The 12,866-nt window shown below is 40.1% G+C and overlaps 2 protein-coding genes across 2 annotated transcripts in view; both read right to left on the bottom strand.

Moving 5' to 3' along the window:
- Positions 1-78: 78 nt before the first annotated feature.
- Positions 79-8,985, bottom strand: plch2b (phospholipase C, eta 2b). The gene is made up of 21 exons (XM_034219214.1): positions 8,943-8,985; positions 8,673-8,867; positions 6,809-6,955; positions 6,253-6,496; positions 5,945-6,074; positions 4,908-5,078; positions 4,479-4,572; positions 4,152-4,355; positions 3,913-4,033; positions 3,656-3,827; positions 3,428-3,547; positions 2,965-3,056; positions 2,783-2,871; positions 2,490-2,675; positions 2,275-2,382; positions 2,070-2,194; positions 1,875-1,959; positions 1,644-1,790; positions 1,423-1,502; positions 238-1,336; positions 79-95 (listed from the first exon to the last, which is right to left on the bottom strand). The coding sequence occupies exons 1-21, from the start codon at positions 8,983-8,985 to the stop codon at positions 79-81; spliced, it is 3,669 nt and encodes a 1,222-aa protein (XP_034075105.1).
- Positions 8,986-10,663: 1,678 nt separating this feature from the next.
- skib (v-ski avian sarcoma viral oncogene homolog b) overlaps positions 10,664-12,866 on the bottom strand; it is a 32,081-nt gene continuing 29,878 nt past the window's right edge. Inside the window, exon 7 of the mRNA XM_034219380.1 lies at positions 10,664-12,775. Within this exon, the coding sequence (XP_034075271.1) occupies positions 12,554-12,775 (222 nt within the window). The 3' untranslated portion in view covers positions 10,664-12,553. The remainder of the gene's footprint in view (positions 12,776-12,866) is intronic.

Here is a 12,866-nt window from a genome sequence, read left to right as displayed (position 1 = left end):
AAGAAAATCTCAATTATTTCTTGGAACAACCGTTTGTGGTTGTATTGTTACTCTCTTCATTGTCTTCTGAAGGACCAGTCAAATCTCAGCTTGTTCTAACGTAAAGGGGAAAAAAACAGAAAAAAAAGAAATGCATGATTAATACTGTCAACCAAATTTGTATCTGCAATTCTTTTGATTTACTTACTATGACCATAGAGTGTATATATAGACTATGACACATCATTTCTGACTCACCATTTAGAAATATTGGGGATTTACAGCCAATCTCCCTCATCTTCTGGTCAAAAAGGGCCTTCATCTCCCTCTGCAGGGTGCCTTCACGTGACTCTGCCCCAGCTGGCACACAGGACGGAAGAAACTCCAGGCTGTCTGTGCTGCCGCCGCTGCCGCTGGATGTGCTGTCAGACAGGAGGAGGCCGTTGGGGATTGGTCTCACCTGGTTGCTGTAGCTGCTGTAGTTGTGTGCTCCTTGGGTCTGCCAGGGGACAGCAGGCCTGCGGGTTACCATAGGTGTCTGAGGAGATGCAGTTGATTTTCGAGGGCAACTGCGTGAGCGGGCCTTTGTTCGTATTGGTGTAAACTGTCCAGGTGTGGCTGGAGCCTCTAAAGTCCGTCTCATCCTGGCAGGGGACAGTGGAGCAAAGAATTTTTCTTCGGGCTGAAGCAGATGCTGTCGCTTGTGTCTAGGCAGAGGCTGAGGCCGAGGCAGAGAGAGTGTATCAGGCTGACTTTGAGTGTCTGTTGGTTGCTCAGGTTTAATAGCAATGAACTTGTCTGGGTCTGGTCCTGTTGGTAATTCCTCAAACTGTTCAGGATGCTTTGGCTCAAGCCTCTGAACTGTCTCCTGCTTAGCACAGTGTGACTCTGGCGGTTCAGCAAGTTCATTCTCCCACTCTTCTTGAATTGAGTTTTGGCTGTCAGGAACCTCGCAGGAAGCCTGGGGTGAGGTCTCAAGGTCAAAGCTGTCCTCTTTTGCACAGGGAGCAGCCCCCGTGTGGTAGGAGTCAATGGAGGACACCCGGCTGAAGATTCCCCTCCTTGTCCCCGATGTTTCATGAATTTTAACTCGGTGCGCCCGCCTCAATGGCTCACTCATGGCCCCTTTTAGGATTGCAGTCTTGGCTGTTGGGCCTTGTAACAGAGGAAATATTTCTCCATTCCTGCTGTCCTGGGAAATGGTATCCAGATCCTTGCGGAAGAACAGACCACGTCCGTCTTCTGAGGACTGGACAGAGGAGTCTAGAGAAGGCTGCTTTTGAGGACCCTTCATATGCTTCTGAGCTGCTTTTTGGATGTGTTTTCTGGCCGCATGCACCGCATTTCCAGGTTTCATCTGTGTCATAAAGGACACCAAAGGTTTAAAGACAGAGTTGTCAGATAAAGATGAAATTTGATTTGACTTAATTAAGATAACCTTACCTTTAATGACATGTCATTGACAGCGACATGAACAAAGATGGATGACTCCGCCATCCCCTCCAGGTACACATGCCGATAACCTGCACATTTTACATTACATTTTTTACGTTAAGCCACATTTATTTTATTTTATTTGAATGGTTAATTTACTTTATTGCAGCGTGGTATTGTTTGTCACATCGCAAAAGTCTGCATATCAGATATCCCATCAAGTAATCTACCTGGCATCAAGCTTCTGAGAGCAACAGTTCTCTGTCCGATGAATTCTCGTCCAAGAGGATTATGATCCCACACATGGAAACGCACCAGAGCGATCTGCGGCATTTTGACGTTATAGACAAGGGTCTCCTCCCACATTGGATTGAAACCTGAATGACAGTTAAACAGTTGTCACACAAATAGAAAAACTATTGGGACGATGGTTGTTTATGAAATAATGAGATAAGACTTACCATTATCATCCACCACCTTGGTCTGCTGCTTGGAACAATCCACATTTATACCAACTATCTCAACCTCAACATAGGGATCAATAATCTGCAAGAGGAGAAACATGAGTAAAAGAGCATTTTAGTGATGAGAAATATATTTTTTAATGGTTTGTCCAATTGTCTTAATAGATATTCTTAAAAGAGCAGCATGTTCACCTCTCCTCTGTCCCCAAACATTGAGTCTTTGGGTTTAGGAATCTGCTGTCCGCTGATGATCTTCAGCACTAACTGAATCTTTCTGGTTCCTTGTAGGGGACTTTCTAACATGGGGTTAAAGGCACCTGAGAAAAAAACAAAACTCAATTAACTACCCCACAAAGACAGTTGTCTTTCACTTTAGGCAATCTGTATATGCACATACCTTTACACATGACCTTTGGCCTTAGAATATATCCACAGTTCCCATTGCTTGAGAACTTGGCTCGGTTCAGATCAAGCATCCGGCCCTCTGTTTGATAATTCAGTGCAACTAAAATAAAATACATGAAAACAAATGAAAAACTGCTGCAGGACTTAATACAACCTCTCACTGTAACTTTAAAGTAGGCATCATTGTAGTCTCTGTGACCATCTTACCCATATGGCATCCTGCGTTCCAGTACAGTTGTGGGTTGAAGTTGCTTGAGTCCACTCTGTAGTTGGACGGGTAGACTCTTATAAGTTGGCGTTGGTTGAAGCGGACCAACTCGGCTGCTTTCAGCTGTAAGATCTGGTTCATAACAGTCTCGTTGAGGGATGATACCTGCCAACTGTTTTCAAATGCTAGCAGATAGAATAAACACAGCATCAAACATTCATTGCTTGAATATTTTATTGACTGTAAGATTTGTATGTATGTTTTGATGTTCACATTTTTTAAGACCCTTTACCTTGTGTTTCTATGTCATGCACATGGACCGATTTTGTGTACTTGACCAGGTCCGACAGATGTCGGGACAACCTCATTGTTTTCCTCTTCCTGAAAGTAGAGATATAGACATACGGTAAGTATAACTCACAATATTAAGAAAAGGAAATGACTAAAAGTGTTTAATTCTATGACCAGTCTTACTTGGGATGGTAAACTATTTGTGCCTTCTCCTTGCTGTGGTCTGACTCGCCACCAGGTATTGTCTTGTTTTTCACTCGTAACCTTTTTTTCCTCTGAAAAAATAAACTTTATTTGCAGTATCTGTAGTAGCTGGGAAATTGTAGAATGGGCCATTTAAAAAAGCGTTTAGAGAATAAGCAAGCGGCTGACCTTTCGTTTGAAGCTCGCTATGATCGATTTGTCAAATCGTCTTTTCTTTTTTCTTTGATTGGTAGGGTTAACGATACTACCGTCCCTAAAACAGTCAAACATAATACATTATTTCACCAATCAAGACAGTCTGTCTGTCTGTCTGTCTGTCTGTCTGTGTTTGTCTGTCTGTCTGTCTGTCTGTCTGTCTGTCTGTCTGTCTGTCTGTCTATCTGTCTGTCTGTCTGTCTATCCGTCTGTCTGTCTGTCTATCCATCCATCAATCCATCTTTGCCTGTGAATTATCATCATCATCGTCATCTTCTTCCTCCTCCTCTTCCTCATCACCAGTGTCTTCATCCGACACATCACCCTCCTCTGCACTAGGATCTAGGTTTGCTGGTAGCTTTTTACCCTAGAAAACATAAATGAATTAATGAATATTACCAGTCAGTTTTGTTTGTGTGCTTTGTTTAATACTCCTGAGCAGTATTTGGCTGCAGATGTTGCAAAAACAACTTACCTTGACCAAAACCTTCCCTTTAAGAATCTCAGGGGAAGGCAGCCTCTTGGATTCATGAACGTTGACACCGGACAGATCCAGTTTGTCCTGCAGCACCTCCTTCAGATACTCAGCCATCTTTTTTTGCTGAGGCACAGTGCAGTGGTTCTCTATGGACAAGATCACTGGGTACCTGGAGGGGCGAGGTGATGACACCTGAACCAACATGAAAGATGCTGTTTATTGTGAAAGATTGCAAAAATCAGTACCCCACTTACGGTGATTTTGTGAAGGCATATTTGTTAATTGTCTCAATGACTTCTTTAAATGGAATCTTGGATGTCAAAGTGTAGCCGTGATGAATAATGGGCTCCCCGTCAGGCCCGTCCCAGCAGTCCACTGCAAAGGGAGAAATAAATAAGAGAAGAAGAAATAATGAAGGATGAGTGAGTCACATTGTCTGTAATGTCCTAAAATAACAGTGAAGAGAGCTGCAGTTCTGTTTTTAGGCTCTTACCCTCCACACAGCGACAGCCTGCCTGCAGAACATAGGCGTACATTTCCACTCGAGACTGAGAGAGCAGCTGGTCTCCTGTCAGGTACGTGTTGTGTGAAGTGGCAATGAAGTAGTTGGTCAGCGGCTGCGTCATGTCCTGGTTCACCTGATTGTGCTCAGGGTTGAAGATATCACCTGCCGGACTCCTCATGAAGTTAGTAAAACCTAAAGAAAGGGAGATTCAGTGCAGGTGTATTATTTGTTTGTTCATTGCATGTCAGGTTTAATTGACACATGTGAAATTACTGATGCATTGTTATATAGTTGTAATAAACTATTTACCCATACCATCAATACCCAGCACTGTTCGCTGCAGGTTCTCAGGACATGGCTCAAATTGGGTTACTATGTCAACTAGATACTCTTTGGGCAAACCTCGCATCTGTAAATAAAACATCAGGAAATGTTATTTTTGGCTTACCTCATCTGACATTTTACACGTATGTTAAATACATGTTTTGTGAAGTAGGAAATGTTCTATAATGATCATTTGAGTTATTATGTATCAATCCTTACAAATAATATTTTGTTTGCCATGTTTGGCTTTTAATATATTATTTTGGAACTAAACATTTGTATCCAACAATGAACACTACAATACGGAATGTAACTTCACACCAAAAATACATTGAATGGCTTTAGAGGAAAACCATGAATGTGTAAGTGTCAAGTAGAGTTGAACAACTTTACATGATAACACAAATGTTGTTGGTATACCTTCTGTTCGTTTTCCAGAAAGCGTGCTAGGTCGTGAAGATCCAGGACTTCTTTCTGATTGCTGTAGGAGATCATTATCAGGTAGAGGTCTCTGCGAGTGGAAATCATCTTGTAAAACGCACAGAATTCTTCAAAGCCCAGAGAGCCCTGGTTCTCGTCTGTGTCTGCTTCCTACAGATAACGACAACAAGTATTTTATGAACAAGAAATAACTCACATTTTGTGATTTCAGATAACAACCCTGCCAAAGAAAACATGTACCACTGTAGACTCATCTGAAAGATATATGTATCTCTCTCTCCATCAAACATGATGGAGCTCTTTCACAGAGATTATCATCATTATCAGGAGGAGAGGACAGAGAGCTACTGAACTAAAGCAATACTGCAGTGAAACTAAAGCCATCTGTTCAGCGGAGGCCATATGGCTTTCCTGTGGCACTCTCTTGCAATTTCATGCCAAAATACTGTAATTACATATTTGTTTGCTGGTTTTATCACCATCCTTGTATCTTACCGCGTCTATAAAATCATGTGAAGATCACACAAGAATAGGCTTCTTAGGGAAACATCAAAAACCTTCTACCACTTTACTTTCCGGTTTTACTTTCTGTAGCCAGTTTGTACATTCAGAAAGTGTGTCTGCCCATAAAAAGAGTACATAAAAAAATAATTGCTTTACGGTCCTGTCTTGCAGATGCTGTCTGGGTTTAAGTTATGTTTGAAAGCATTTTCTGTTGGATGCAATTTATTTGCCATCCACAAACCTATTTTTTTATTTTATACTTCGATCCAGACTGAAATATGTAAACAGGTATCAGATGGATTTACACTACATTATGTACAGACATCTATAGTATCTGTAGTCTGTAGTCATCTGTAGTGTAGCCATGAAGCCACAATTGAAAAAAGCTATATTTCCAGTTATGCAATATGCATTCTGAAGATATAAAAGTAGGCTACAGAGATCGCTTTGACTTTGGGTCATGCTCAGTAGATATATGTAACGTAAGTTTGCATAATCAACCTTTGTCTTACTTGAAACATCTGCCTGACTTTCTCCTTGGGTAAATTCACATTGAGTTTGTGGAGCAGCTGGTGAACCTCTCCAATGCTCAAGGTGCCATCTCCGTTTTTGTCGGCCTCAGAGAAAGTCTGCTGTAACCATGTGAGGATGCACTTAAGGAGAACATAACAAAGCCATGATCATGAATCAGTTTATGTCTGCTGTTCTTCTACAAGTGGCTGTGTTTACCTCTATGATAGCCTAGACAAGTAGTGATGTATTTGTAATAATTAATCATTTAAAAACTAAACATGTGCATGAGAAACTGGAAAAAGGATATTGATCACGGGTGCGTTGCCTCCTCGTAAAACTGTCCTCATCACTGATGCCAGCCATGAGGTATTTGAGCCCGGTGATCCAGGTGCGGGCCTCCTCTGCGTTGTTGGAGACCAAGTCCAGGGACTTCACTCGCTCCCCGTAGTAAATACTAAAGCAATAGTTTGGGTCGAAACGGTTGTCTGCGTACCGCCTGAACATCTCTGACTTTTTCCCCTCACATACTTCATGGATGGAATCGATAGTTACTGAAACAGACGATAAAATAAATGTCTTGGTGGTCAATCAACTAAACATCAACATCTCCGAGCTTCCTGGTAAAACTACAAGAAACTGGTTGCTAAGAACATCATCATAACCAAAGAAAAACATAGGCGAAATATGCTAAAACAGAAGTTTAGAGAAGAACATACGTTTTCACGCCATGTGATACACTTTCAATAATTGTAGCCTATCTATAGGTCTAAATCCAAACACCAAACCCACTCAAGACAGCCAGCTGTACTGTATGTTCAGCTCCGCCAAAATAAATATTGAAACTCAGTTTGTTCATGACTCACTTTTAGCCTTGTCATGTTTCCTGGAGGGCCTCCACCGGATGCAGGACTTGTGTTCGTCTAGGTAAAAGAATCGGACAAGTCCTTTCTTCTTCCCCTTCATTTTGGTCATCTGAGTGCCGATCTGCATAGTGCACATACACCTCTCCACTACAAGGACGCACATGGAGACACATTATGTATCGTCTATTAGTTGAGCTTGACTGAAATCCACACGGATCATCACATTCAATCAGTAATACTATGATAAAATGTATTATTGAAACATTTTGCTGAGAGAATTATTGTGATTGAGGCTTCATAACAAACAAGGTAGCAGTGGAGACAAGCAGAGGTTTACCATCAAGCACTTGTTCATGAGATTATAGGCTGCGTCATACAGGGATTTAAGTACAGTTGCAAGAAAAATGTGAACCCTTTGGATTCTCCACACATAGCGTTGTGTGTTCCTTCCAAACAACTCAACTTTGGTTTCATCTGTCCACAGAATATTTTGCCAGTAGTGCTGTGGAACATCCAGGTGCTCTTTTGCAAACTTCAAACGTGCAGCAATGTTTTTTCTGGACAGCAGTGGCTTCCTCCGTGGTGTCCTCCCATGAACTCCATTCTTGTTCAGTGTTTTACGTATCGTAGATTCGTCAACAGAGATGTTAGCATGTGCCAGAGATTTCTTTAAGTCTCTAGCTGACACTCTAGGATTCTTCTTCACCTCATTGAGCATTCTGCGCTGTGCTCTTGCAGTCATCTTTACAGGACGGCCACTCTTAGGGAGAGTAGCAACAGTGCTGAACTTTCTCCATTTATAGACAATTTGTCTTACCGTGGACTGATGAACATCAAGGCTTTTAGAAATACGTTTGTAACCCTTTCCAGCTTTATGCAAGTCAACAATTCTTAATCGTAGGTCTTCTGAGAGCTCTTTCGTGCGAGGCATGGTTCACATCTGGCAATGCTTCTTAAGAATAGTATTAGTAAGTATTTTTTATAGGGCAGGGCAGCTTTAACCAACACCTCCAATCTCGTCTCATTGATTGGACTCCAGGTTGGCTGACTCCTGACTCCAATTAGCTCTTGAAGAAGTCTTTAGCCTAGGGGTTCACATACTTTTTCCACACTGCACTGTGAATGTTTACATGGTGTGTTCAATAAAAACATGAAAACATATAATTGTTTGTGTGGTATTAGTTTAAGCAGACTGTGTTTGTCTATTGTTGTGACTTAGATGAAGATCAGAACACATTTTATGACCAACTTATGCAGAAATCCAGGTAATTCCAAAGGGTTCACATACTTTTTCTTGCAACTGTAGCTGTATGTGTTCATGATAAAAGGGAAAATAAGGGAAAAGATCCACCACCGTAAAATTATCTTTGCCAAAAAAAACAAATCTATTAAGACCCTCACTGTGAATCAAAGTATGTTATACTAACTACAGCTGATATTTCTTGGAACTTTTTAAAGCTAGGGGTACAAAGTGCATCTACTGAAATAACATCTCAGATCAAGCAATTAATTATCATGTAATGCTCAGGCCAATGGGAAAGTGGGGTGTTTGTTTTGTGTGCTGAGAGCAGGTAACCCATGTAATCTGAAGCTCAGATGCATGTGACGCAAACTGGTACTTCAGTTAGGCTAATCCCAAAGGATTGTCTACAGTCCATATGCTCACAGGCTTCCCTGGCCTACTCTGTTATGTTGAGACATGCACTAATTTAAAGGAAAATTGTATTGAAATATCAGGGTTAAAGTTCAAAATGTTTAAAATTTCATATATTGTGTGAACAAAATATTTTTAAAATGCTACTTAACAACCTTTATCTGCAGTATTTTTGTGTTTGAATATTCTTGAGTAATTTACAAGTCTTACCCATCTGACCCAGTCTCCATGTTGGCTGTGCCACCACACTGCCACCAATCCAGAAAAACTCCTCCGCCAGTCTGGAGATGGACGCTTTCTGCCAGAGTTTCGAAGAGGTCATTATGGACGGGTTGGATGAGTTCAAGGCAATCGAAGCCTTTCTTGCCTGATAAGAGGAGCCCTTACTAAGCGAGGGGGACATAACTCCTGATGTCAGAGACCCCAAAGACTGAAAGGTGCTCTTCTTGGGTGACAGAGGCGAGCGTGGTGGGGTGTCACTCGGCCCTGGAGACAGAGGAGCCATCGCTGGGGTGCTGTTCATCCCTGAGCTGTACATTTGAGTCAAACTCTCCTGTCCCATTAACTCACCTCACTCTGCAAGACTCCTCAGGGAAGTTTGTTTATAGCACAGCTTCTCTCACGCAGCATATCCATGTCTTCCTGTTTAAATCTTCCCATATTGGATCAGGGAACAATATTCCCATCCTGAAGGTTCATTCCTCATCATGAAATGACCATTGATCCGGTGTAGCAGCCATATGTTCTTCTGTGTTTATTTTTTGCATTCAGAGGAGGTTCGCAGAGAAAGAGTGTGCAACATGTGTCAGTGACTAAATCTTCCTCAAGCTGTAATCCTGGAGTAGGCTAAGGCTTGTGCGTTGCTTTCATGCAGGGATTTTCACGCAACCAGTAAGCCTCTGAAGAAAGAGAGTGGGGCAGAAAGACTGTTAATATTCATTTAACTACAACAATGGCAGTCCTTATCATTAAATAGTAAAGCAATTGAATTTGATTCAATAGGTGGTTTTCAGGATATACAAAATAATGATTTAGGGATATTTTCACACTGGTGCATTTGACTTAACAAGCACTACATTATCCACCCTTCAATTGTGTGCAATGATCCCCCCTAGAGGAAATGTGTGACATACAATATAATGTATAAAAAGACACGCACATTTTTTATTTCAAGCTTTTTGCTGTACAAACTCATCGTGAAAATTGGCAAAATAAATCAGGCAAAAGTATGACATGCTTGCAATTATTTTAGGATAACAAAAACTAGTTTTCTCTTGTGATAACTGATAAAACCGGATTTTACTTAGGGACCATCAATAAATTACCAATTGGAAGATACAAGATCAATGTTATTTTCAATAACTCCATTCTAACCTGCCCATATCAGGGGAAATTATACAATAACGTGTGATATGTGGCACGCCTTTTTTTTCTTACTTATGTGCTATTGATTTATTTATAAAGATATTTCAAAAGAAAATTTACATTACATTTCATTTAAGATAATTTCAGTATTTTAATAGCTTTCATGTCATGTGAAACAGTAACTTAAAATAGTGACCAGATATTATTATTCACTTGACAAGGAAGACTCAACTCTATGTATTGCGTTTAATTGATTCCTCTATTTCATACAAACGTTGTAAATATTACAAAAATGATGCTGTTTCTTTTTTTCTTGGCCAGTTTAGCCTTTATTGAATAGTGACAGTGTTGAAAGGGAGAGACAGAGGGCAGGACATGCGTAAATGGTGCGAGGTTGGACTTGAACCTGTGTCCTCCGCACGGAAACCGAGTCTCAATACTTGGGCCGCCAGCTGGTGACCCAAATCATGCTGTTTTTTATGGAAAGTATTTTTCTTCAATAGCTTTCATATCATATATATAATATTAGTACGATGCATCTCTTTTTATTGTATTTAAGTCTGTCTTCTGGTTTATATGAAGATATTCATGAACAAATTCAGGAGTGATCTGGTAAAGAGAGGGCTGGGATGTGAGCTAACCATCCTCTGACTTGAGACGGTCTGTGAAACTGAGGAAACAGGCTGGAATGATTTCTGTCAATTACCCAACCTTAACCTTTCTTAACCCGCTGAATGTCTGTAATACATTTCGGCGTTCCAAGTTGCGAGACACAAACATGCACTGTAACACAGTTTCCATCGCAGGCACAATAACAAAAACACTTCTCAGAACGATTTAGGATTGATTTAGATTTTAATGGGTATTATACAAGTTTTCCAAAGGAAAAGAAAACATTTAAACAAGAGGCAAGTGAAACCCCACATCCAAACCAAAACTACAACAGCATCAGCTAACAAAATGGATATTGCTATTACACTGTACCCAACAAATACTGAGCAAGGGTATCATAAGTAATGATAAGACATAAAAGTGTTTCTTGTCTCAAATACACGAGAGCACCTATGGATGAAACCGATAGAAAGTGTCGCTTCTGGTCTATCTGTCGAAGGGAGCTGGAGGTGCAGAGATTTCAAATCCATTTTTCAGTTTTTGGTCTGTAGTGTAATATATACTCTATAATTCATCAAATAATAAAGATCTTTTCAAATAAACAAAATCAAGGGACAAATTATAATAATCTGTTGCTGTGTCAAACCTAGAAAAACTATTGATAGGTTTATGACCTTTGATGGTTTCCTTCTCCTCGTTCAAACCAACAGGTCCATTCATTCTGCTGAATGCCCTGTGATCGCAATGATGCTCAGGGATACAACAACACAATTGCAGTTTTTAAAATCCAAATATAGTCTCTTTTTGGTTTCAAGTAAGAGCAAAAAATAATATTCATAATCAATTTAAGTCTGGAGCAAGCAAACATACCGACAAATATCTTATTTACAATATCATTGTATTTACATCAGAGGAAACTGAGGGAAAGTGTATTTGAATTCAAAGTTTCTTAACTTGTGTTTAAAAATGTAACAGGGAGTACAATGCTCAATGCAAGGTTATTTTCTTTAAAAAGTGCAATTCCTTTTCTTAAAGTAAAAAAATATATATCCATATTTTCGTATAATATGTAGAAATGTTGTTCATATAAACAGCATTTGTTGATTTAAGAGCCCTAAAACCAGTGACTAAAAATGAATGCTTTCTGTTGATAGGCAGCAAATTATTATTATAGAATATAAATTATTTTACAATACTCAATAGAAAATCAGAAGTACCGCATGTCAACGAAAACAGACATCTCTTGAAGTCTTTTTCTTTCTTTTAGGAGGGCATTTGTTGACCTATCTGCACTAAGGTGGGCAAGAATATTTGCTATTTATCACATGGTTTGGTTGCAAAAACTGGAAAACAACGCTCAAACAACAAATAAAGTTGCATTATAATATTAAAAAGTAACACTTCCATAAAATATCTAAGCATAAAACAGTGGTGGACCTGAAGGCAGCCCACGTAACCTCCAATACTTCAGGTTTATAAAATACAAAAGGTAGACAAGCCGGTATACATGCGTACATGTTTGTATATGGATGTTTTTTCTTGCCTGTGGAATAACAGTGCTGCGCAAGCATTATTTCTTAAAAAGTACATCCTCTACACAGTTATAAAAAGCAAGCCGATATTAAAAGTACATAGTGGTAAACTGGTGTCTCTTGTTTCCAGTGGTCTGCAATGACACCTTTGAGTGTACCAATATTTTGTGGCACCAAGAGTTTCATCATCCACTCAACATGTTTCTTCCCTTCATATTCAAGTAGTGTTATGTGGCTATATTTGCACATCATAGAATAGCTTATACCAAAATAAAATCCTTGGACAGCGTTATGTGTCTCTGACGTCACTGGAGAGATGTGGTCATCACTGAAGAAGTCTTTCTTAATTTCACGCTCTACAACATGCTCAGACATCATGCTACTTTCCAGTTCATTTCATAAAATTCATATATTGTCATAATAATATTGATTTGTATCATACCATATTATATATGACTGATTTTTCCTCTCCAAAACTTTGCAGTTTGTTGAGTTCTCTTTTCCCTAACAGGAGGTGCAACAAAGTCCTTTACCATGCTCCTTTGTTATTGAGTCTCTTTCTCCAGTTTTGAATGTGAAACTTTAAGATCCGTTGGTGGGTTGTGTGGTCTGTCTGTGTGCGTCTGTGTTTGCGTCCATGGGCTCTGCAGGAGGGCTGCTGTCGGCCTGCAGGGCCTGCTGGGTTTGCAGGTCTTTAACAACACTCTCCAGGTTCTGCCGAGCTTCTCTCTCCTGCTGAAGCTCTCGTCTCAGCTGCTCACGGTCAGCTTCTGCCTGCTGGAGCTGCACATGCAACTCTTCAATCTGCACAAAACAACAGGTGGCAGTCAGTATACAAATGAAGCAAAGGGATACAAAAAATCACAGATCAACAGAGTATATACAGGTGGTTGTG

Source organism: Gymnodraco acuticeps, unplaced genomic scaffold (genome assembly GCF_902827175.1).
Source record: "Gymnodraco acuticeps unplaced genomic scaffold, fGymAcu1.1, whole genome shotgun sequence".
Taxonomy (NCBI): Eukaryota; Metazoa; Chordata; class Actinopteri; order Perciformes; family Bathydraconidae; genus Gymnodraco; species Gymnodraco acuticeps.
Note: the sequence above shows the minus strand (reverse complement) of the source record. Positions and strands in the feature narration are given on the sequence as shown.

Excerpts from the sequence above, each read along its gene's own strand:
- plch2b (XM_034219214.1), bottom strand. The coding sequence starts at position 8,985 with ATGAACAGCACCCCAGCGATGGCTCCTCTGTCTCCAGGGCCGA. Across the intron at positions 2,195-2,274 it reads GCCAAAGGTCATGTGTAAAG|GTGCCTTTAACCCCATGTTA; the intron begins GTATGTGCATAT and ends TTTTTTTCTCAG. Across the intron at positions 1,791-1,874 it reads CAAGGTGGTGGATGATAATG|GTTTCAATCCAATGTGGGAG; the intron begins GTAAGTCTTATC and ends ACTGTCATTCAG.